We start from the raw sequence: 25,496 nt of genomic DNA on the forward strand, positions 1-25,496 counted from the left end.
CATTTTCATAAGGACAAAATATTTTCCTGGTTGTATACATTTGTGATGTTGCCGTAATGCATTTTAATGGTCTTAAGTTCTAAAATTAAAACATTCTGAAAACTCATTTTGGGCATGCAAAATGACTTCCCTATAAAATACACAAGCTTTTGGTGGAATACAACTATCAAACATACATAGAGAGACCTAGTAAATCATACTGTGATTGTTTTTCTCTTCAATATGTACTGCAGCATATAAAATAAGGGGGGAATAGAGAAACTGCAGAAACTCTGTAGAACAACAGAAAAAGGAAGCAGGTTGCGTAGGAGACAAGCCCTCCTTGAACCTAAAGAAAGACACAGAAACTCTAGTTAGAAAAAGTGTTTCAGAAAGTGGTCTTCATTTGCCTAACTCATTCTAAAAGTGATCCTAAGAGGGTCACAGAAGTAGTAGTCAGAAAAACAAACTCTCAGGAATCATACAAACGAATAGTGAAAATGTACTACATTGACATTATATCCTAATCTAATTTAGAAAAATTATGCTTTTCCTAATACTCTCCACTTCTCTGAGGATTTCACTGTATAATAATGTAGCCTGTAACATCTTCAAGGAATTGCAAGCATATTGCACCAATGAAGATGTGGTTCTCAGATATTTTACCAAGGCTGTGCACTTCTTCCATAATTATCCTCACAGATTTGTCTTTCTTGTTATCATTGTTTGATATGTTGAGGTGAAGATGTATGGAATATGTATGTGTCCTCCTAAAGGTCTTATAGAAATGATTCTAAGCCTTGCAGACTTTTTGTGTTTGGGTTTCAGGGCGTTATTAGGGATTGGAACATCTCTCATACGAAGAGATGCTGAGATAGCTGGGACTGTTCAGCCTGAAGGAAGAGAAGGCTCAGGGTGATCTTATCAATGTGTACAAATACCTGACGGGAGAGAAAAAAGAAGAGGGAGCCAGGCAGGACAGGAGGCAATGGGCACAAAATAAAAACCATAAATTCAGTGTGAGCACAAGAAAACATTTTTTTGTTTGTTTTTTAATTGTAAGGGTAGTCAAAGACTGGCAGAGGTTGCTCAGAGAGGTTGTGGAGTCTTCATCTGTGGAGATACTCAGAACCCAGCTTGACATGGTCCTCGGCAACCCGCTCTGGCTGACCCTGCTTGAGCAGGGGTTTTGGTCAAGATGATCTCAAGAAGTCCCTGCCAACCATTCTGTGATTCTGTGAGTATGTTTTTATCTGTTTCAGGATATTTACAATGCCTGATTCTTCTCCTAGATTTATGAGTCGATAAGTCTTGCCTTCCCTAATAACTTCCACAGCCAACAAGGTCATAAACCAACCTCCCTAAGCAAGTAATCTGCTTCCTGCTGGCTAGATAGGGGCTTACTTCCCTCTGTGCACTACAGCATTTCCTATTTCGTGATCGTTCTGACTAGAACTTTTTGTAGCATGGGTTTTCTGCCTTTATTCCACATGCCAAGGTTCTCTTCCTAGCAAAAAGGAAGACAGGGCACAGTGGTACTAATAGAGAGCTGGGACACAGATAAGTTACACTGTTGAATATGAAAGCCCAGAAACATTCTTCAGCCCTCCAAGCTTACACGCAGAATTCATAAGACTTACTGGCAAACTAAAGCTGATGGTATTGAATTGACTTTCAAAGACATTAAATCCTCCCTTGCCTCCATCCTTGATGTGACTGTGACCTGAGGTTGTGCATGTCTGGAAAAGGTTAGAATTTCTTTCAATATTGCCTCACCAATGAGCCACAAGTCTACCACCTACCAGAAGCTCTGGATGTCAATTACAAGCATGGATCTTTTGCCAGTACAAATAGGATTTAAATTACTAATTCTCATCTTCCAAGAAAAAAAAAATCATATGCTAGCAGTTTTTAATGAATTCTAAACTTACCACTACAGACTATTAACATTTACTCAATGCTATAAAATGATATCATTTGCAGAACAGGCTTTTGTGCTCCAATTCCTTTTCTGAGTTGCCTATTTCTTGTTATGCAGTTTAAACATATTTCCTGTTAACCATAAAATGGGGAGAGCACAATTATCATACACAGCTCTTAACAGCAATGATATGTTTCCATCTCTGAAGAGTAAGAGCCTGTAGAGCAGGTACTATAATGGTCATAAATGCATGTTGTGAATCAGTTCAAGAAATTCAATACACTTCTGGTTAAAATTATTGCAACAAAAGATACTTAACTACTAGCAGAAGGGAAAGCAGACAACCTTTCTGCATATTTATGAAAGTATTTGTAGTTTTGATTTGAGGAGTGAGACATATTCCAAAGAGGAAAGAAAATCTTTTTTTAGAAATATTAAGCAAATAAAAGAATGAATGAAAAAAAAGGGAACTGAAAAAAAGATCAGACCTTTAACAGATATTTGGGGGTTCCCAGAGAGACATTTCCTGCGTTCTTTATGACTATCTGAATCTCACAGAGAATAAGGATGGGAGTCATGGCTCTAAAACGTTGTATGGGAAATACGACATCCAAGGGCACGTGGCAGGTACAGGCAAAATGCCACTGATGATGCAGACCATGCAGACCATGCAGATGCTGATCACACCAGCAGTCTTGCTGAAGAGAAGCAGCTAGACAATGGAATATCCACTCCCATGAGAGTCTGAAAGACTGAGGTGTGTTGGAGGTGAGTAAGTGCCAGCTCAGATCTGCCTCCAGCTCCACTGTCTGAAACTCATGCAAGGACAGTCTTGACTGTCTTTTATACACCAGCACTGTAAACGAAATTCAACTTCCCTTCCCCTTCTCTGTTGTGTAACGCGCAGATGCTGGGCAATCACCACTGGTCCTTGCCTTCTGAAAGTGGGAACTGAACTAACAACTCTAGTCGAGTGGTCATTTCAAAAGGCAAAAAGCCTATTTAAAGCCTGAAATATGTCTGCTATGCATCTTAAAACGTGAATGCATGCATATTTGTTTCAAATATTGCTTGACAACTAAAGAACATGTGATACCATCAGAATACTAGTTTCTATGCTATGGAAACATAATATTTTGCTCTTAAAAAGCTAAACATATCTTAACGTTAAAAGTGTCACATAGCTGAGGATTCTAATTATGTAACGGGTGACAAAAGCGATCACAGGAGTCCAGCAAGGGTAGACACTTGTTCCTGCTCAGAGCTGCAACAAGTGAGATGCCTGGAAGGGACCTACCTAGATATAGAGCCTAAACCCCCATTATCACAGAAAATAGAAAACCATCAATAAAACAACACTAAAGAAACAAATAAGGGATTAGACAAATTCATGGGGAACAGGTCTATAAACAGATTTCTTTAAGACGGGGTACAGCATCTAACATCACCAGCCCAACAGTTCTGAATGCGAAGGGAATACAAAGGGAACTGACTGCAGGAAGTGTCTACGCTCACAGGCTCTCCCTAACTAAAATTAATGCCACTTGGCTTTTGTACTTATTATTTCAAAGGGAGAATGCAAATCTAGTCTTTAACTACCACAAGTTCTGAAGCTGATTTTCTGACATTTATGCCCAAATTTTATCATGGTTGAAGACAGAATACTGAACTTGATATACCATTGGCTTGATCCAGTAGGGACGCCTTCTTTTCTTACTGCTAATTAACGGGATTTTTGTTCTACTACCCATATTGCAAGACTTAATACACATCCTTGTTCCCAGTCTAAACCAAAACCATAAAACATCCCAGTTTCCAGTCTAGACCTTTCCATAACCACTTTCTATACAACTCTTCTTTTGCCTGTCACGTTTATGAACTAGTTCTTCCTCACTGATAGTTTTTCGTTTTCATTCAGAGGACAAATACACAACCTCTCAGCTGTTCTCTTTTTGGCTAAATGAGCATAATTTTTTATTTTCTCTCTCTTAAAACAACAATTCTTTAGGCCACGTGTTACCCTTCTCTGCAACTTTTCACGTGCAGCATATTTCCTAAACATGGAAGACCACAGTCAGATACAGTATTCCAGACATGATCTAACTCAGGACTTTCCATGTTAGCATCTATCTCTGGAAATGCCTTTTGCACCCCACGATTTCATTTACCTTCCTGCCACTGGCTGAAATTCCTCTGCTGAACCAGGTGATCTCATGATCAGGTGATCTCATGTTCAGTGATTAAATGGCCTATTCGTCCGTCTGTCAAGTCTAACTGATGATCTGCAGTGCAAAATAAATCCTTGGGGTTGGTACATAAGTGCGTGACCCTGAATTTCATACTGTTTTTTTTCTTTCCATTGATGTTACCCCAGCCCTCAAGGCCATTTCTTTTTCTGTGGTATTACGGTATAATCCATCTCTGTATTGACAACATCTTCCAGCTTTGTGCCATCAGTATGTTTCATTACCACATTCCTACTTCTTGTGCCAAGGTCATGAATGGAAATATTAATAATAATTCTCCATGTAATATCATTTCAAATATTTTCATGAAGTCGAGGAAAATTAGATCTGTCAGAGTTCCCTTGAGAAAAGCTATTGATTTTCTCTTGATAAGAGAAAAATCTATTCTCTTATCAGTGAAATGTCTAATTAATGATATCATGTCAGCCTAATGAAATCTAAATTAGACACCAGAGCAGCCTCTATGGAAGCTAGCCGAAGGATCATAATTCTGTATTTTTGATCTGCTTGAGATCCTATTTAAATCTGAAAAGATTCCCAGTGATCTCAGAAGGAACGCAGTGAAATACCTAGCATGTTGACTGATGACACCTGGAATATTAAAAACAACATCCAACAGATCAATTAAATAAACCCTAAGTATTATTTCTCAGGCTTCTTAAAATTCATTACACTGCTCTGAAAGTATGTTTTTATATTACAAGGGTGTTAGTGTTGTTGGGTTTGGGCTTCCAGTTTTTGAGTCCTTGAAAGGCACCCTGGTTGCCACTTTAGGATTTTCTCAAATGCCAAAAGGCAGTGACAATTTATTTTTCTGGTAGAACTCAGATTTTCACCTATTCATTTGCCTCCAGGAAAAAGGTCTTAAAATTAAAACCAAATATTGTCAAATTTTTTAGAGGTGTGTGAGTGTCAGATGCAGTTGGGCACATGCAGAACTTTTGAGGGGCTAGGGAAAAAGGGCATTCTACAAATAATTAAATATCATGCTGAGAGATACCATTGTATTGAATTTTCACAAGAAAAGTCATTTCACAAAGTGATTGTTGCTCTAGAGATTTAATATAAGTGGTCTGTACTATTGCAATTGTACGGAAATAAAAGCACATCCACTGAGAACACGATGGATGAAAGAACTACACGTATTGTGTATTTATCTAACTCTGTCCTACTTCAGCCTCCTGGTATGAAAAATAATGTTCCATATGTCATTTCAAGACTGAAGCATGGATGATGGATACATGGATGTGTCTCAAGATTGAAAAAAAACTAAAGCAAAACAGAAACGCTGTAGGAAGTAATTGAATGGATTGGAAAGGACTCTGTTCTGGGTGACAGTTTGAGATGGGAGGTTTGTGTTTCAGGGCACTGTTAGACCCTGGGATGCACCCTGAGGGTTAAATAACAGTCCTGGCAAAGACCTCTTTCCTTGGTGAGACAAGCACAACCACTTATTCCGGCTGAAGAGGTTGTCGCAGGTATCCTGCCCTTTGGCAATGTGCAGATTGAGCTACTGCACATTGGTGCTGGGCCCTCTGTCTGAAGCTACACCAATGATTATTCACATATAAGAGCTATTGCTGAATGCAGCTGTCTGACAAGGCACGATTTCATGAAGCCAGCTTGTTACACCAGAGTTTAGTGTTTGCAGGAGCTACTTACTTGTGGCTGATATTCATAGTATTATATTTCAATGGCGTAGGCAGTAGCTAAAAAAATCGTGTTTATTCTCTATGTAGAACTATTGTTGTAAACTCACAGAAGTGCTCAGATTAGTGCCCTTTTTAAAACATTTTCCATAACCCATTTTTAGTAAGAAGTCTTTCACCCTGAAACTATATCCAGAATCCACATTCATTAACCTTCCAAGCATGCCACAAGGCTCATCTTTTCATCCCACAGGGATCTGGGAAGATTGAAAGCTACTGGATTAAAAGGAATTTTACTTAACCAAGCAGTGTTTCTGTATCTGAAAAATCTCCAGGAGAGCTTATTCACAGTTAATTGCATTTTTTTGAATTTTCGATTTTTGTGCCATTTTAATTTGCGAAGCAGCCTCTATAGCACTGCCTGATACTTTACAAATGTACAGAGACACCACATGCTCTGAGTTATAGTTCGTGGAGGCAGGGAATTGATGGTATTTTAATTATCTGTACACATGCACCATCGTGTGCTTGTGTCTTTAAACACTCAGATAAGAATTTTTTACTCTCCTTTGAAAAAGGAGGCACCTTACAATGCCCAACATTTTCATGGTTCACTTCCCATGCTGCTTTCTGTGACACTCTGACCAGTTATTCTTTTTCCTTCTATGCCTTCTTCTCCCCTGTCATCATGTTTAGTCATATCCCCTTTCAAATTATGAGACGATGTCCCTAAAAGAAACATGGTCTTTTCAACAGTTGCAGCCTGCATCACTAGAAAATAACACTATGAACATCAGCCAAAAGCTAGAGAGCATTTCCACAATGCTTTGGGCCCAGCAGCAGCATGAAGGAGCAAAGGATAGAAACCCCCAGAGCTCATACTTCAGGGGACATTCCCACCATGCAGCAATAATGAGTCACAGCGAAGGAAAAGCCATCTGTTCTTCTGGACATAGATACTGCTTATCAGTTAGCAGGAAACATTTCCACTGAAGAATCTCACTGCAATGTTAATCTCCCTGTGTAGACAAATTTTCAGTGTTTCAGATCTTCTGGTCTGTAAGTTGGGAACACTGCAGCTTCCTTTCACCGTGCTTTGTTTGCCTCATCTTTTTTGAAAATAGGCTGGTCCGGCAAGAGATTGCCTGTGTGGATGGATCCATCTGCTCAGCTTGGATAGTACCATGAGGTCTCCAAGTCAACTCATGAGTCCAGCTGTTCTCACCAAAAACTAAGTATTCAAATGCAGTGACACAGAGGATCCCCAACTTTAAGCCAGAGGCAGTGCAATGCTCATGAGGGCCTTTGGCAGCAGCGCCTTACCACTCCTTTCCACTCTCACTGCTACATGACTTAGCCAAGCTGGGACCCCTCTTAATCCTGGGAAATTGCCATGTGACCTCCTTCCCCCTAAAGACATCCCTGACAGCAGCTATTGATGAAACTAGGAAAAGTGCAGTCATAATTAATATGTTGTATCTTGAAATAGTTAGTGGCAGAAATACACTCTGTAGAGGGATCAATCAGCCCTAATTAAAGTCATGTTTACGTAATCTTTTTGGGATGGGGACTGTCATTTAGTGTGTGTTCTTGCCACATGTAGCCCAATGGGATTCAGCATTGCTGTTGCATTTAAGTGTTACCACAACACAAACAATGAATAATAACAACTATGGAAATATAAATCTTTTTTTTCCCCTAGCATGACTGCTTCTGTAGGCATCGTATTTCAATTTGCGAGACTATTGTATAGTTTGGGTCATCAGTGTGTAAATGTTTAGCAACTCGTGCAGAATGGGAGGCTAATTCTTTTCATGTGTGTAATGTTTTGTCATGTAATCATGTAATGTAATGTCAAATTATTTCCACACCCACTTTGATGGATTAGGTTTCAGGTAGACAAGATCCAAAAAATCAGATACACTCTGAAAGACCCTGCTGTACTGAAGACATTCTTACCAATGACATTTAGAAAGAATGAGAAAGCACTTCTTTCTATCAAAATTAGATTTACAACATGTAGGCACGATTACCTCAAAACACTATTTTTCTCAAAGGGCCATTGGTATTCTTTAAATAAAAGTGTGATTTCATACTTAATCCAATGATCCTAAAAAGATCAGCTGGTTAAAGATTTTCCTCCTCAAGTTAAAACAACAAGGTAATGTATTTGTTTCAAAGAACACAACTTTTGATTTCTATCATGCCTCTGAAATCCACGATTTCCAAAGGAATGCCAAATGAGATTTTAAAAAAATCCCCACATGAATAAATTTCATAAACTGCAAGAGAATGGCAAAGATCTAGAGAGAAGGTTTTGGCTTTTGTGTATGCATATTAACTTAAACGTTTGCCCCTTGAAAATAGCAGGTTGCCTCAAGCATTTATACTCAAAAAGCGTTCATTTAAAGCAAACATTTTGATTTGGCAAAAATCTTCTAGGACATTCTTATCAAAAATGTCTACTTATTTTTGAGGCAGAAGGATTAGATAAAAATGACAGGTAAGGAAGACAGTGAAGAACACCATGCAATTAAAAAATGCTAATAGATTATTCTTGCACCATGTAAAAATCACATATCACACATCTCCAAAGAAGACAGGCAACCTTTCCTGGAGAAATCTTGAAGGCAGCTGCCTATCTTCTGGGGGTGGGGAAATGGGGGGGGGGGAAGCTTTAAAAGGCTTGTGAAATTGCCAGAAGGAAATGAAATGACCACCACAGATAAGAACTTCATCAGGTTGTAAATGTATATGAATAGGGTTAACACTTTGGTTGTTATTTAAAAGCAAATGAAAGATGAGCTTATGATAACAAGCTTGGATTAGGACTCAGAAGATCTGAGTTCATTTCTTGGCTCTGCCATAATCTCTCTCTGTGATTTTGGGCCAAAGCTTACTTTTGGCATAAACTGAGGAAAGGAAGTCGTATCCTTTTTGTATAGTTAGGGAACTGAGACCCAGAGATAATACTAGCCAAGGATTCACAACGCTTTATAGGCATTTACATTTCCAATAAATTTCCCTGCAGAGAAATATGACTGAGAGTTGTGAGGTGTCTGTGTGGGTCTGATCCTCCAATTACCTCTGTGCTTCTGTTTCCTCATTAGAGCTTTCGGATAACAAATCTTTTCTCCTGCACTTTTAAAAAAGGCTAGTTTTTCTGTTGGGTTCTTTTTCCTCACCAGGCTGCAATATAAACTCTCAGGAAAAATACTCTTTTTACACAGTCATTTGTATATTTCTTACAACTTCACCATCTCATCGTGAGGATCCAAGTACCTTCCATGACTCAACAAGTAACTGGTTATTATGTGTGTATATATGTATATATACACCCATTCATCTCAGATACTTACAGAGTAAAATATCCTGATTTTATTATTGCTGTCATCCTTGTGCACAACAGCAATAATGACAACAACGTGAGTATGTTGATGGGGTCTGCCTTGGGGCTTACGCAGCAGATAGTAGTTTCCCTGATTTCCCACGTAGCAGGCTGAGTTCTGACACTGGCTGGGACTAAACCCAGAGCACTTCAGTGGAAACTCAGGATTACTTCATCACAGTCACTTGTTTTTCATTTCCTTTTCCCTGCTGATCTTCGGAAGCTACCAGAGTTACACTGATGTGAATGAGATCTGAATCCTGCCCATTGGCAACAGTTACTGAAAACAGGAAATGGGATATTTCAAATAACAATAGGTGGGAACAGTGAGTAAAGGTTCACTGTGTGGTAACGGTGCTGACTCTTTAATGACTATGTTTATTTCCTTGCGTCCCAAAGAAGGCCACAGTTCATTTTGCTCTCAAATATGTATGTATGGTCATATGTATATCAGACACTGTATCTAATTTTGCAGCTTTTGTAAAATGGAGAGCGGGAGGAAATCAGCCCTGACTCCCACTTCTCATAAGGAGGACACGATTAGATTGCTCTCCTGTGCCATGGCACCAAACAAACAAGTCGAGTTGCAAAGGCTGAAAGGTTCACTCCGTGCCCTGCTAACAGGAAAGCTCCCTGTTGCAGCAACAGTTAGGTGGGTTTTCTTCCTCCCGTGCACCACAGAAAGGGGTACTGCGACATAAGAGAGGAACCCTTTACGAAAGTTACAACCCACACACTGCACTTCGCATTAAGTCAGAGCAGAGATGTTACGAGTTGGAAAAGACATCCCGGGCCATGCAGTTCATTCCAAGCAAAGGTCTGCCGTTCTTGGCTGAGGCTTCCACACAACTCCTTGTCTAGTCTTGCCGTGACTAATTCCCAGAAAAGGCAGTTTCACAACCACTCCAAGCAAGCCAGCCCTGTGTCTAATTGGCATCACTGCTCAGAAATACTTCTTCACATTCTTCTACGAAAGTTCACAGTTACAATCTAATTCTATATACTTTTACTAAGCCTCACAAGCAGCTAGTGAGACGGTCCAGCTATTTCTAACAATCATTAGTCCTCCAGTCTCTCGCTCCACAAAATGATTGGTTCATGCTCAGTTCCTTTTTTCACAGCTTCCAAAATTGGTCTGAATTAAGCTTCCCAGATTAATGCACTGTTAAATAATGGTCACTAATTAGCAATGGCAAAAAGGAAGAAATGGTCATATGAAAATGATAAAATGCCCAGTGACACTAGGATTTTGGTTTCTTTTCCTTAGCTCAAGCTGCTTTTTCTACCATTAATCATAGCAATTGCTGCTCCTCCACCTGGGGAAGCAGTCAGCAAACTTCCTAAAAGCAGCCAAGTAACTTGGCATCAGACAAGTCCCAATTGCTCGTATTTGCTACTTCTTAGGAGCACGCTTACCTTAAAACCCATCTTTTCTAAAGATGCTTTGCAAATAAAATGTGCTTTTCTTTTTATTATTCGTATTTAGAAAGAAAGGTCTGGAAGGCTACTTTTTTTTTTTTTTTTTTTTTTTAAGAGAATAGAAGTTCTGGTCTTCTAAATCATGGAAGATTTTATGCACTGCCAGAAAGTAGACATCTTAAAGTTCAGATACCACAAAAATGAAAACTGTTAACTTTCTGAAGTGCAATTTTTATTTACCCTGTATAGGACTACTGTTTTTAAAAACTTTTAAAAACTCACAAGTGATATTTGCTATATTAGAAATTATGAAATACCTATTCGATTAGGACTTACAACTACTAATAATACTCTTGTGTACTATTAAGTGGACTGTTCAGCTGAGCGTCTTGTGGAAATAAGGTCTAATTTTTTTGTTAATCAGTCACCCAAGAAAAAGCTGAAAGTGAATATATGTTTTGTTCTTAACTATGCCCAGCAGCAAAGCATCAGGGAGGAAAAAGACCTCTTTAAAGCAGAAAGACAACACCGGCACGTGAGGAAACAGGTGTAATAAACTGATTGCAAATAGGCTGGGAATTAGAGGACTGTCACTCGTAATTACAGCACTGAGAGAGAGAATCACCTTTCCAGTGCCAGTTATGGAAATGGAAAATGTAATTGCTTTCAAGGTGAGGGTACGCAGACGTAAGGAAGACATTCTACAGTACGTCTGCCTGAAGAAGGATTGTCTGTCAGTACCTTTTGTTCTAATGCTGTTTCTGGGTGCTGATGGGGATCACAGACCCGTTCCCAGAGCACTACCTTCTCATCGACTGTTTAGGCACATCTAGGAGTATCAAAGTGAAAATAGGAGCTTAAAAGCATGAACTCCAAGGCTCTGTAATGGGTAAACTGTAGAAATTACATAGCTCTAGGTTTGGTCAGAAGAGTGAAAAAAAAACGCCCAAAACAAAAAAGAAGCCCCATAACACCTCTCTGACTTGGTTGTGGGTCATTGGTTCATGTTCTGTTCACATTAGCTAATGACAACAATTTTTACCCTCCATTCTGGTTAATTGTTTACCAGTATTTATAGGGCAACACACCACCTCTCCTAACTGTTTTCTGTGTCTGCTGAATAAGTTCAGGTCACATTGACCTAAATTCTTCCTTACTCTATTTTTGTCATTATTTCTTTTTTTAAATTCTTGTACCTTTCACTCCGTCTTAGCCTAGCTTATGGTCTGACATGTAATTCTGTAATTCTGCCAGAGTGACAGATCAGGAATCACCCCACTTGCTTGCCTACTCATAACTGTTCTATTTATATACCCTCAAAGAGCATTTACTTTATCTCTGGTAGAATCACATTGCATGCTAGTTTTCGATTTAGCAACTTACCACCTCGGAAGCAGATCATTTCAGGTAGTGTTCTCTGCTAACCGACAATGCTTTCACGCGCTTGACACTCTCTCACTCTCTTTTTCCCCAAATAAAGTCCATTTATCCTAATCAAACCATAAGCTATTGATTCCTGCCTGCTTCATCTAACCTCCCTGCATCTGGCTGCATGTGAACCATTTTCAGGAGGTTTTTCCTCTTACTCTCAGCGCTGAATGCAGTGCAGAGCAAGTTAATGTGTCCTCTAAAAATGCATGAATATTCTAAGAACAGAACAGGTGCTCCCCCTGCCTCATGTGGAGCTCAGCCCACCTGGAAAACACCGTCTGTCGCCCGCTATGCCAGAGAGCAGATTTTCCAGGAACAGTCCACCATCCCTGGCAAAAGCGGGAAGTGGTAGGGCATTTAATGTGGCAATATAGCTTTTCAGACAGAACCTTATTAAAATTAATGAACCAAAAAAAATTAAAGCACACAGGGCTTTTTTCTCTGCACATATTTGTAAATCAGCGGCCTTAAAGGGGTATATTGGCTGATTATCCTAAATTGTGGACAGACCTACTTAAAAGCCGTTGCGCAACTTCGCAGGCAGAGCACCGACATTTGGAGTAATCCTACATAATTTGCACTAATTTTTGCTATTTTTATAAATGACCTAGATCATACAGAGTTAAAAACACACCGAACATTTACAGGATGGGAAGTAAAGCTGTGACACCATCTACATAATCAAGGGCATATGTGCTGAACTAGCTGTGCGGCAGTCACAAGAAATTCACCCAAGGCAGTCAACAGCTGTATTCCTTCCCTACCCACGAGCACAGGCCACTCAGCACGCGTTTCGGCATCCTTCACCACTACCATAAATGAAGAGACCTCTGCTCTCAACCTCTGTCTCTTGTTGGCCCATCTAAATAAAGTGGTGCGGTCCCAAGAGACAGACTGGTTCTGGTGTGTGCATTTTTTAAGTTAGAACATGTTTTCATTTAAGGTTTTCAAGTTAATTTCACCCTGGCATGTGATTCGAGAACTCCCTGCGGGTATCTGAAACTTTACTACTATGTATATCTCAAAGAAAGGCAGTAGGGACTAAATTTTATCTTCAAGTATCTCCGCTAGTCCATGCTTTAATTTCCTTTCATTTTGGGGCCAATTAAAATGTGTCCTAATGTTTATTATCCTCCATAGACTACAGTAAATCCACTTCAACTCGCACGCCACCCCTTCATTCCACCTGGCTGCTATTAGCGCCAGTAGTTTCCCTTCAGTTTGCATTCCACGGAACAGTCTTCTCAACCACAGCATGTTATTGACTCACCATTTCGTTTTAATTCCTGATTATAAATATACCGGGTAAAAACACTGTGTCTGTTTACTTCACCCTACAGTCTTGCCCATTCTTTCTTATCTGGGATTGACCTTTAGTTCTAATGACGCTTTTTGTTCCTTAAGATTAAACTTTGTTAACACAGTTATAAGCTAAAACGAACACATCCAGTGACACTTATGTCAATTTTCTCTTAAATGCCCATTGATAATGTCCTAATCAAAGCCAGCATTTAATCAGGATATAACTTAAACAGCTTTTACTGCACCATTGTCACATCTGTGCCATGGTTTTCTTTGGTTTATTTTTCCCTACAGCAATTATCTTCATTCTGCTCAACCAATCACAGACTGGCAGAAGCGCAGAAAACTTTGTCAACTAAAAATGCATTTTATTAAAGGACCTTTCCTTTTCTTTTTAATCTTGCATCTCCGTCGATTTACATCTGCTATCCCCAGTTGTCCTTCACTGGGAGGTACCACCCATCTGAAGGTAACTGTACAGAGGAGGATCTTTATGCTTCAGACTCCACATGGCCACAGTAAATCTCATCCCGTCTCCGACAAAGCCAGATCCCTCTTACACGACACACAGCTAAAAAGGGCCACGTGTGAAATAGAGAGGACAGTTGCATTCACTGTCACTACGTTTGAAAATAAAATCGTCTCCAAAAAGGGACTGGATCAGCTAAATGAACACAAAGTGTTTCCAGAGTTATGTTACCAGGTTATATTTGCCTGGAGCCCAGACCACATTTCAGGCCACAAAGTATTTAACTCTACAGAACTAAAAGTAAGCTCAGGCAAGGCAAGGTGTGTAATTCATCTTATTAAGAGGGCTTTTTTTTTTCCCTTCTGCACTTTTCTTCAGAGGATTTAGTTTTGGCCACAAGTAGACACAAACCCGTCTGCACTATCTGCTGTCCACAAGGCAATTTTGGGTATATATTTATGCGCTTGGCCACATGAAGCCAAGTAAAGAATCACTGACTAAACCAAGCGAGCTTAGTTCTCAGGATTTAGTCTCTTCAGCATTGACTTTTCTAAACATGAAATAATGCTCGAATTGACCTCAAGCTTTTTTTTTCACAGACACAGGAAAACCCAGCCACAACCACCATTACGGAATTGCCATATTAATAGTTTCTGAGGGTCTAAGGGATGGAAAGTTAGACTGACATTTCACACCTGCGATCACCAGCTCACAGAACACAGTAGGCAGAAGAAACAAACATTAGATACTAGTGTTACCATCTGTAGGTAGCTAGCAACAGATACAGAGAAAAGTGGGGAAATGGAAATAACAGAGTAGAGATTATGATGGAAACATCAGCGGAAAATTATGAGTCCTTTAATAACAGAAACACATTAGGAGTGTCTGTTCCTTGTACTGGACACTCATTTGGAAAGCTAACAAATACATTTTCTTAAATTATATGAAGACATCCGTATCATTGACTGGTCTACTCTTAAAAAAGCTGGTGCTCTGATACTGATGCGCAAAAAAAAAAATATCTGTGCTTAGGTGGAAGCGGGCACCAAGAATGAACTTTTCCTGGAAAAGCGCTGTCCGAAGGTGCAGGCCAGGGTCCCCAGGGTAGCTGCGCGGCCGCAGCCCGGGGAGGAAAGATCTCCGTGCGGAGCCCCGTTACGACTATCAGCCTGTTCTGCTTCATGATCCAGCTCCCCCGCTGCACGGTCCCCGAGGGGCTCGGCTGGCCCTTGGGAGACCAAGGGAAGTTAACTTTCTAGCCCTCCTGCTCCCCGGGAAGGGGCAACCCATGACGAAAGGAGACTACTTGTGGAGTGGGTGGATTTTGCCTCGAAGCCTTGCGGGGAAGGTGCCGCGGGGAGAGATTCACGGGTACCCCCGCGCCGAGACAGGACACCGCGACACCGCCGAGGGCCCGGCCAGACCCCGCGGCTCCCCGCGCCGGGAGCGCCCTGCGGGGCGGCCCCGGGGGAGGTTTCTCCGGCCGGACAGTGCCGAGCCTCGCCTCCCCTCCGCCCCCTCGCAGCGGCCGCGGCCGCCTCACGGGGCGGGCGGCTCCGCAGCGCCCTCCGCGCCCGCCGCCGGCACCGCACCACAGCGCGGCGCCCCTCCCCCGCGCGCGGCCGCCGCGCGAGCGCACACCTCCCGCCCGGGAGGGGAAAAAAAAAAAAAAAAACGCAGCCGCTTCCCGGCTTTATATACCCTGCTAAAAATAGCCTGCCGCCGAGCTCGCCAATCAGGAGGGGGCGAATTTCGAATCGGGCCAATGGCGGGAGCCGTCACGGCCAGGCTCGGTCACGCCAGGAGGAGCCGCGATGCCTGCCGCGCGGCGATTGGGCGGCTCTGACATCATTGGCACGCGGGTCGCGGAGTGCGTGGCGGAGATTGGGCGGCGGCGGCAGGCGGCGTAATGGGATCACGCGGGGCGGGGGAGGGCGCGGGGGGCGGGGGCGGCGGCGCGGCCGGGCAGAGCTTTGAATAGGGAAGTTTTGCAGGGGGTTACATTTGCAGTCAGCGCCGTGTTTGCAAATATTGAGTCCGCTCCTGCGCAAGTGTCCTCCGCCGGCCGCGGGAGGGGAGAGCCGCCGCGGCCGCCTCGGGAGACGTCCTGCCTTGCTGTGCAATTAAACTTTGCATGAAACTTTGGGTCTTTTTTCCTCCCTAAGCTCCTCAAGGAATTAATACCTATCTCTCCATATACAAATATTTTTTTTTTTTCTTCTTCTCTGGAGGAAGGGGGGGGGCTTGGAAACTGAGAGCAGAGGTTTGACACCCCCCCGCACACACCCCTCAACCCCTGCACATAAAGGAGGCATCTGTATTTTTGGTAACCAGCACTGACTTTGTTGTTGCAACTTGAGACATGGATGTTCTCCCAATGTGCAGCATCTTCCAGGAACTCCAGATTGTGCACGACACGGGTTACTTCTCAGCCTTGCCGTCCCTGGAGGAATATTGGCAACAGGTAAACGAGGATGTCGATGTTGTTGTTGTTGTTGTCGGGGGTTTTTTAGAGCCGTATTAAAGGATGAGCGGATTAAAAAAAAAAAAAAAAAAAAAAAAGAATAAAAAAAAGCCCAAGTGTCAGCAAGGAGTTGGGGAGAACTATGCACAAATGCGTAGAGGTGTTTTGGAGCAGGTGTTTCGGTGTTAAATAAGACGGCTTGTTTTGGGGGAAGAGTCCCGAGGCGGATGTGAGGAGCGGCGCATCCCTCTCTCCTGACGCGCCGCCCGGCCCTGGGTGCGAGGGGCTGTCAGCCCGGCGGGGGCCCCTCCGCACCGCGGCGCGGAGCCCGGCGCTCCGCTGCCCCCCGCTCCACACCGAGTCCTGGCAAAAGTTTTGCGCTTGTACCGGGTCCAAACTCCACAGCTGGGTCTTGTCATCCGAGCTCCCTGCCTTGGCCGACGGCTGCTTTTCTCCCCTTGCTGTGGGCTTGTTTTTTTTATTATTATTTCTTTAATTTTCCTGGCGATGATGGGGGGGAAAAACTCCAGGAGTGTGTGTACACATACGTACGCATATCTCTCTGTGTGCGTGTATATATATATATATATATGTACATAATGTAGCTGTTTCCCAGCGCAGGGAGCTTTGCAGAGCCCGGGAGTTGTCAGTCATATGACAGCGATCCCCTGGTGCTAATTGCCTCGGTCGGGAAGGAGGAAGAACGGAGGCTTCTTCCCTTTAATGGACATATTTTGTTGCGCTTTTTCCCTTCCACCCCCCTCCCCCTTTCCCCCGCCGCTCACCCCGGCCCGAAGCGCGGCCGGCCGAGCGGCGGAGGTCTCGGGGCGCTGGCCCCGCTCCCCAGCCGGCGCGGCTCGGCCCGGCCCGGCGACCAGAGCAAATACCTGCCGGCTTTGCAGGGGGAGGAAGGAGCCTTCTCCAGAAGGCTGTAATGCAAAGTGTTACAACCTTCGCATGCTTACTGATTGCATGCAATGCTTATCCCCCCCCCCCCCCCCCCCTTCCCCTTTCCAAGAAGCAGCTTCAACAGGACGTGGTTGAAATGGAGCTAAGTAGTTTCCTTCAGGCTTTGGGTTTTTGGCAAAGGGCCAGCCCTCCTTCCCAGTAGCCTTCAGAGGCATTTAAACTCGGAGAGAGCTTCACTCCGGTCCCCATTACTAATTACCTAATGAGGAATTTAAATTAGCTGGGAATATGAAAGTTTAAGAAAATCTTAGTAAATGCTTTTTTATGTGGAAAATCAATGCACTAGTGTGTTATCCCTGTCCAAACCTTTTTTTTGTTTTTAATGTGCATTGCAAGCCAGTTACCTAATTATAGACAAATACCTCAATAGTGTGTGCATCGGTGGGTTTGGTTTTGGGGCTGTTTGGGTTTTTTTTTCCTCCTATTTTTGCCCTCGCTGCTAGCCTGGCCGGAACATGTGACCCAGTTTACTTGAGCGGTGCTGAGGGAGAAAGGAGGCTGCTTCCATGGCAGCTCCGCTCTTGGACAGATGGGAAGGGGCTGTGAGGGGAATGTGTGGCATTTGGGATCGGGTTTTGCTACCGGGCTTGGAAGAGGTGATCTTGCTAAAATAAGTAGAGTTTGGTATGGAAACTTGGTGTGTCCATTTTCTGTGTAACGCTTCCATACAGATCGTTTCCTATAGTGCCAAGAATAATCCCCAAACATCAGCTTGTTGCCATAACAGTTCGTACCTTTTTTTTTTTTATTTATTTTTTTCTCTCTGAAAATGGCTAGAAAGTCAGCAGGGTGAATTGAAATTGAAAACCACAGCTTCACCCATTTAGGGTGGTTTGTTTTTTGTTTTGTTTCATTTCATGGAGTAGAGGGGAATGAGGTTGCGGGGGGGGGGGGGGTTGGTAGGGGGGGAGGTTGTCCATGTACTGTTGCATGTATATTTGAACAGAGTACTTTCTTGGCAGATGGTCAGGGTTTTAAAAGGAAGTCTCCTTTGGCATTGCGTGAAAGAAAGAGAGAGATGACTCATACAGTTGCACTCTTGGCCAGTAGATAAAGTTCTTGTTCATTGTGGGACTCCCAGCAGAACCTCAGAGTAATTTCCCATTTTTCGTTCTATAGAACAGGACGTTTCTATTCTGGAACTTTTTTCTCCCCTCTCCTCTGTTGTTGAAGTGTCCCGTGTTCCTCCAAACACGCACGGGAGCAGTTGGAGTTATGTGGCATGCATGCCAGTACGCTTGGAAATGACATTCTTTGAAAGTCGAGTGTGCGGCGTTCTCAGGCACAGGAAATGGGAGGATGTCTGCTGCTCCATTGATGTCCCCAGAAGACAGGCCGGCAGCTCCGCAGCCATGCTGAAATGTGGCTTTGTTTTCTGACACAGCGTTTGGGTTTTAACTGCCTGTCAGAGCACATTGTGTTCAGTTGGGTCCTTTCAGCCTCATGTTTGTGTGAGGGAGATACAAAACAACTTGAAATTAGATGAGGCGCAAGAGCGAAGTGTAATTATTTGTTGTGGTTCTCTGTGGGCCTTTTCAACGTCAGCCTACTGAAAACACAGATTTTATGATGAGAGTGATGATAATTTGACTGAGTCATTAGATTGCTATTTTGGAAACCAAAGCTGACTTGCACCTTCAGCTGTGTTTGAACTCCCGCCCAGGTCTCAAAAACTGATTTCTTTTCATCATAACAGTCACCTAGTTACAGCTGGAAGAGCCTTTAATTTGTTTTGAACCTAGAAACCTCAAGTCAAACCTACTACAATCCTGCTTGCTTTTTTGAAGTATAAAATACAGTTGGGTTTATTTTTAAGCAAGCTTGTAACTTTTCTCTTTTTTCTTCCTTTTCTTTCACCTAGACATGTTTGGAGCTGGAACGGTATCTTCAAAGTGAGCCCTGTTACGTTTCTGCATCTGAAATCAAATTTGATAGCCAAGAGGATCTCTGGACCAAAATTATTCTGGCACGTGAGAAAAAGGAGGAATCTGAACTGAAGAGCACGTGTGTCCCAAAAGAGGACAATCTTACTAGTCAGAACTTAGAGACCAACAGTTTGAATTCTGATGTGAGCAGCGAATCTTCAGACAGCTCTGAGGAGCTCTCGCCCACGACAAAGTTTACCTCTGACCCTATAAGCGATGTTTTAGCCAGTTCAGGAAACTTGAGTTCGTCTGTCACTTCCACTCCCCCTTCATCTCCTGAGCTGAGCAAGGAGCCTTCTTCCCAGCTATGGAATTGTACGCCGGGTGAGTTGCATTCACCAGGGAAAATTCGTACCGGTACCGCTGGAAAGACTGCAGAAAAAGGTACACCCGCCAATGGTGACACCTCGCCAGATGGCAGAAGGCGTGTTCACAGGTGTCATTTTAACGGTTGCAGGAAAGTTTACACCAAAAGTTCACATCTGAAAGCACATCAGCGCACTCATACAGGTTAGTAACCCTATGCTTATTAAGAGTTGGCAAGTACTGTAGGGAATACCCCTGATGGTGGTGGTGTCACAGCGTTACACAATCACTGGGTGGGAGCCCAGGTTTGGAGAGATGATATAATAGTAGTAGAGTCGTACCAGCATGGACAACATCATTTCCTCATTCTCTTCATAAGCAAGCTGAAGCCAAGATGGTGGTAGATTAGGCCGCTGTCACAGCAAATAGGAGCCACTCGTGTAAACAGGCAATAGTTGGGAAGCTGCAGCAGAGTGCGGTCTTCAGGAGGAAAGGTCTAGCCAAAAGAGATGCTGGACCTCTGTTGACGTTCATTTCTAAAGCAGAAGCGAGCTGAGACTTCTGTGCAAAAAAAAAAAAAAGGAACGTCATATCCAAAAATTGGTCAGATCACTAAATACTGTAAGAGCTTGTTTTCAATGTTCGGTCTGCATTGAGTCCATTCCATGAGACATCCCAAGGCCTTGATTATATAAACTATAGCTTTTGCTGTAAATCATTTTAACATCTGTGTGTGTTATCGTTATCAGCACAATCTTGGAAAGCCACAGCGTGTTCTAGTCCTTCTAACATATCTGCCTAATTGGATTTACAAATGTATGATTTACTGCATAATTTCATCCCAAAATACTAAGCAACAGCATTTCATTGTTGCGGAACTTGAATTAAAAATAAGTCCTGTCTGTTACTGGGAAAGAAAGTGAGGAAAATAGACACTTCAGGGCTTTTATAAATATTTTATGGTTGAAGTAGCGTGCTGACTTGCTTGTTTGAGCGTTATTATTTGACATCTCTTTATGACAGCAGTTAGATATGTAGAGCTGCGCCTTGGCTCAATAGTCATCACTTAACATGAGAAACTGGTCTGGTGTTTTTGGTGTACCAATCCAAAGGGCAACACGGGTTGGGTTGTTTTGGTGTCTTTGGTGGGGTTTTTTGTTTGTTTGGTTGGTTTGGTTTTTTTTCTCCCCCAAGATGCGGAAAGCAAATTCAAGGAAAAGATCCTATTTCGACTCATGAGCTCAGCATTTTGTGGCTTTTATGGGAAGTCTGAGCAAGCTTGGATGCTCCCATTGTCATGCAGTAGTCAGATAAAACAAGATTATTTCAAGAAGAAAGAACAACTTCCACTGAAACCGTGGTGGTTGAGCAGACATAAATAGCTGTCGGCCTCAGAAGTATTGCAGAACTGTTGTCCTGGTGCTGTCTGGCTGAGAACGTTCCTGTGAATGGAAGTGGTATTTCTTGAATGCTGAAATTGCAGTGTTCAAAGTGGTGTGCAGGCTTTTCCAAGAATATGTGGCTCAGCAGAAAGGAGGTTGCATGTTATGCAAATAAGTGAGTGACAGAGGACTTTGATGCAATACAGTGGCCTAATTGCATTTTGGAGCCTAGCTATGCTGTCTTTAATCACCTTTATGAGGTGAATGATACCTTGTGGGGCTAAGCCTGCCATAACAGATGTGCAGGAATGGTAGAAGGTTGGATTTCTTTGTTTCCTGTGAGCCTGTTTAATCAGTTTGCTGTTCTCTTTTTTTTTTTTAATAAGAACGAGATTATTTGATGTGCTGTTGCAGCAAAATAGTTAAGTAGGAATCATGTGGATGAATTTTGCAAGTTGTCTTTGCCTACATGTTCTGAAGCATTCAGACAGGTTGAATAAAATTGGCTGTTTTGGGGGCTGGAGGAGGTTTACATAGAAAATGAATGGGATAGCACCTGTCTGTCTTTGAATGAAGTCATGACTAACGTGTGATCTGCTTTCTTTGTAGGGGAAAAGCCTTACAGATGTTCATGGGAAGGGTGTGAGTGGCGTTTTGCAAGAAGTGATGAATTAACCAGACACTTCAGAAAGCACACTGGTGCCAAGCCTTTTAAATGTAGTCACTGTGACAGGTATGTAACTGAAATGCAGCTTTTAAAATAGTTATTTTTGATGCTTGTTGGAAAGTGAGTCTAGGCTGCTTTTCACTTGTGGAGGAATCATTTGGCAGCTCAACTGTGTCTGGTATTTTTAAGGGATTACTGTATATTTAGACTGGGGAAAAAAACTTTTGTTTTACTAATCTTTGGGATGTGGTTTGTAGCCTGACATTGCAGTTGAGTGTTGAGTAGTCCTAGTGTTACCACCCATCTGCAGAGCTCCTGGGTGCCCACAGCCACCCTGAGTGCTCCTGTGTATCCAAGGAATGCCAAATCCCTCCTCAACCAGCTGTGTTTTGGAGTAGCAGAGCAAGGGTGGGGGGTGCCTCACACATGCGTTCTGCATCATCCGTGCCACCATCTGTGGGCTAATACACAACCTGACTCTTGCCTTGCAGGTGTTTTTCCAGGTCTGACCACCTGGCCCTTCACATGAAGAGACACCTCTGAATGGGTCAAGAGGTGAATCCTGCGGGCTAAGAGGCGTCAAGGTTGAAGAGCCTTGACCGGAGGGATGCGTGTTCCAGCCAAAGCATGCCATTTTGCACCCTACCCAGTTGCCTCCAGGACCTCACTTCCTTGAAGGTCTTTTGAGGGCTAATAAGTCATGTAAGAAACGGCATAGCAACCATGGTGCGTGATGTTTGGGGTTTCCTGGACTCATACACTGGTATCTAACCTTCTGAGTGGCTCTTAAGCCTTTGCCGTGAGCATGTGCACTGAGAATGTTAATGATTGGGCGACTGTATGCGATGAGGATCTCTTGATGACTGTATGCTGAGGCACATTTTTTTTCTTGTGGTTGTTTTATAACTGTAAGAGAAAAAAAATAGTCTGAATGTCTTGTATGTGAGGAGTATCTCATGAGATGGGACGACCACCAATCATTTCCAAGGGGTGGGGGGAGGGGCGCCTGCACCTTTTTAGAGGGAAAACGGAGAGGGGAAAGGGGGGAATAAAAAGAGTCAGGATGCCAGAATGGAGATGGGGCATCTCCCCATTCCTGTGTGAGAGGAGCTTTAGGTGTCTGGTGCAGCTATTAAACGTGCAATGTGTCAAGTAGCTTGTTTTACTTGCTACAGAGCTCATTTGTAATCCATTGTATAAGCTGTGTATTTACAAATGTAACACAACTATAACTTTTCATTATAATACAAAGGTTATTGCATGGTTCTGGGGAACTATATGCTTTTCCATTCTTTAATCAGGACTGCAGTTTCAATTCCAGTTAAGAGCAGCTAAAATACAATTGGTCTAATGTTATATAATGTATGGAACATGAATAATTTTTTCTGTTGGGTGGATAAAACCACTATTGGTTAGAAACTGATTTTTCTCATGCAGCTAATTTTTCTCTTATTTATGCCTTGAGGACTAACTTCTGGTTTTCTAGCTGTTAATGCACTGTTGACCTTAATAATGGTGCCTTATGCAAGTGACCTTCTCTTGTAGGGGGTCTTATACAGGGGTATGGGTGATGCATGCTTTATTAAGGCTCTCTTTTCACCTGGCATTGTACTGTATCAAATGTATAATATGAGGGGAAAAAAAAAGGTTACTTCCAGGGTCCTCCTTCACAAAGACAAATATAGAGAAAAGTCATTCATGTCAGTACAGTATTTGTTTAACTTAGACAATTTGACTGTGTTACAGTATAATGCATATGCCAATTGAATACCTGACCAGTTCTGCCACCTTGAGACTTTTTTTATATTGACCTTGCACAACAACTGTGTATATACACACCCCAACTGTACTTAATATGTCAAGTTTTCATACATATTAAAGATACAGAAGTATTAAAAGATGTATTTGCTTAAAAGGCACAAGTTTCACATCTATATGTCTAGCTATCTGTTGGTCATACAGAAAGAAACTATATTACTTTTTTTTTAAAAGTGGGCAGAAAAATAATTGTGTATGTATATTTGTGTGTACAGTCTGTGTATGTGTGTATATATATAGATAATATATAAATATTTTTTTTAAAAGGAAAAAAATTAGAACACATAGCTAGAAAATGCCACAGCCCATCAAAATATTCCCTCTCCCCCCCCAGCAATATGGTCATTAAGGAGACAAAGAAATGAAAGATACAGTTAATTAAAAACTAGCATTTTTAGAGGCTTTACCTTTAGCTTAATGGTATGCTAAAGGCTTTGTTGGCATTCAGTCCTTCACAGACTGCTGACTGTGTTTTGTAGTTATTAGGTTGTCTGGAATAGCGTATCTGTGGCCATTTAAGAATGATATGAACCCAATATTGGCATGCTAAAAGAATATTAGCTGTGTGCAGATGAGGTACACTCGGGTTTTGGCCTTCCAGGTTACTGGAGGACCTGTGAGTGAGCTAGTCGTTGTGGTGGTTGAGCTCTAATTTTACATAGTTCAGCTAAAATAAAGACTGTTTTTTCCTAGAGTAGAAATAGTCTGTCCAAAAGCAGTATTTTTTTTTTTTCAAACCAGCTCACTACAGTCAATGCAATGAAACACATGACCTGTTTCTTTTTCTATTTATTCTTGGTCTTGCTTACTATGCTAATATTTTGGTATATCTTCCTGGAAATGTATGTAGATAAGTGGTTTTAAAAAGAGTATATGCAAGTGATCTGGTTCTAAGGAACACACAGGCTTAAATCATTCTCATTTCATTTTTGGTTTAAATTGCCTGAAAATGCACTTTTTTTTTTTCTTCCCCAAACCAAACAAAATTTCCTAGAAAACGGATTTCTATTTAGGGTTAGGTTTTTGTTGTGTTTTTAACTCCTTGTTTGCATTGTTCTTGGCTTAGCCATAATTAGTAAACAAGAAAATAAACAAAAGCAAAACAAACAAACAAACAAAACCAACCCCAAACAAAAAAAAAAATTAAACTTGCACTGGCTTGTCTCAGTTGTGAAATACCATCAGACTTGTGTGGATGGGGTGGGGCTGTGTGCCATATGTCAAATGCCTGTAATTTTCTTAATAAGCAAGTACATTTTGTTCAGGTGATAACTGAGCCTCAATCAAGCTGAAAAAATAAAAAAAAAACTTTTGCTTGAAATTTAAGAAGAAAAAGTTTCTATTAGTGAAATTTCTTTTTTTGTTTTTGAAGCACCCTATTATCTAAAGAATCTCTTTGTAAGATTTTTGTAAAAATTTTGTTTTACAAGATTTTATTTGAAATTGTTTTTTGCAAGATTGTTATATTTCTGTATGAATGTATTTTTTATTGGAATAACATAAAAAGAAATTCTTATCAGCATCACGTGTCTGGTTTCATCTTTCTCCTTTCTGACATCCTACACGCCAAACGATGTTGAACCGCTTTGCCTTGAATCACCTGGTCGCAGGTACAAACACCTTTGGGTCAGGTTGCTTTGTGGAAGACAGGCCCTGATAAGAAAATCATTTTGGCAATAGAAACTAAAAGTTCTTCCATATCTGAAAAGCTGTTGTTGACTCATCTTTTGTCTCAGTGGAATAAATAGTTAACATGATTGTTGCTGCAAGACTGTACCTTTATTCCAAATGGTTTGTTCTGGAGAGGTGAATGCACGTAGGACAAGTTGTGCGTGTGGGAGAGGAGAGTCAGTGAGCATTTAAACTGAAGGAAAAAAACAGAAAGGAGATGGCTGGGCTCGAGGCACCTGTTCTTAACTTCTACTGCAGAGTGTGGGCCTTTGAGCTGCCTGGTCCATGGGTAAGCAAGCCCGAAACCTTGAAGGTGCACTTGTGAGAAGGAACCATGTGAGACCTGCCTGCCCCAGATGCAGAGATTTGAGTCTGCTGTAGGACTGACCTGACCCACATGCGGATGGTGACCTTCAACCAGCCAAACACAAGCCTCTTTGAACTGCATTTTTTCAGAGCAATGTCTCTTCAAAGCATGCCTGGCGTGCAC

The 25,496-nt window shown here is 42.1% G+C and overlaps 1 protein-coding gene across 1 annotated transcript; it reads left to right on the forward strand.

Annotated features, from left to right (window-relative positions):
- Positions 1-15,766: 15,766 nt before the first annotated feature.
- On the forward strand, positions 15,767-24,857 carry KLF6 (KLF transcription factor 6). Its single transcript, XM_064444983.1, has 4 exons — positions 15,767-16,268; positions 19,099-19,672; positions 21,460-21,583; positions 22,009-24,857. The coding sequence occupies exons 1-4, from the start codon at positions 16,167-16,169 to the stop codon at positions 22,058-22,060; spliced, it is 852 nt and encodes a 283-aa protein (XP_064301053.1). The 5' UTR covers positions 15,767-16,166; the 3' UTR covers positions 22,061-24,857.
- Positions 24,858-25,496: the final 639 nt, after the last annotated feature.

Source organism: Phalacrocorax carbo, chromosome 2, assembly GCF_963921805.1.
Source record: "Phalacrocorax carbo chromosome 2, bPhaCar2.1, whole genome shotgun sequence".
NCBI lineage: Eukaryota > Metazoa > Chordata > Aves > Suliformes > Phalacrocoracidae > Phalacrocorax > Phalacrocorax carbo.

What these genes read in the sequence shown, in the direction of transcription:
- KLF6 (XM_064444983.1), top strand. Translation starts at nt 16,167, where the DNA reads ATGGATGTTCTCCCAATGTGCAGCATCTTCCAGGAACTCCAGATTGTG. An exon ending in ACATCAGCGCACTCATACAG is followed by an intron (nt 19,673 to 21,459) that starts GTTAGTAACCCT and finishes CTTTCTTTGTAG; the next exon opens with GGGAAAAGCCTTACAGATGT. An exon ending in AAATGTAGTCACTGTGACAG is followed by an intron (nt 21,584 to 22,008) that starts GTATGTAACTGA and finishes CTTGCCTTGCAG; the next exon opens with GTGTTTTTCCAGGTCTGACC.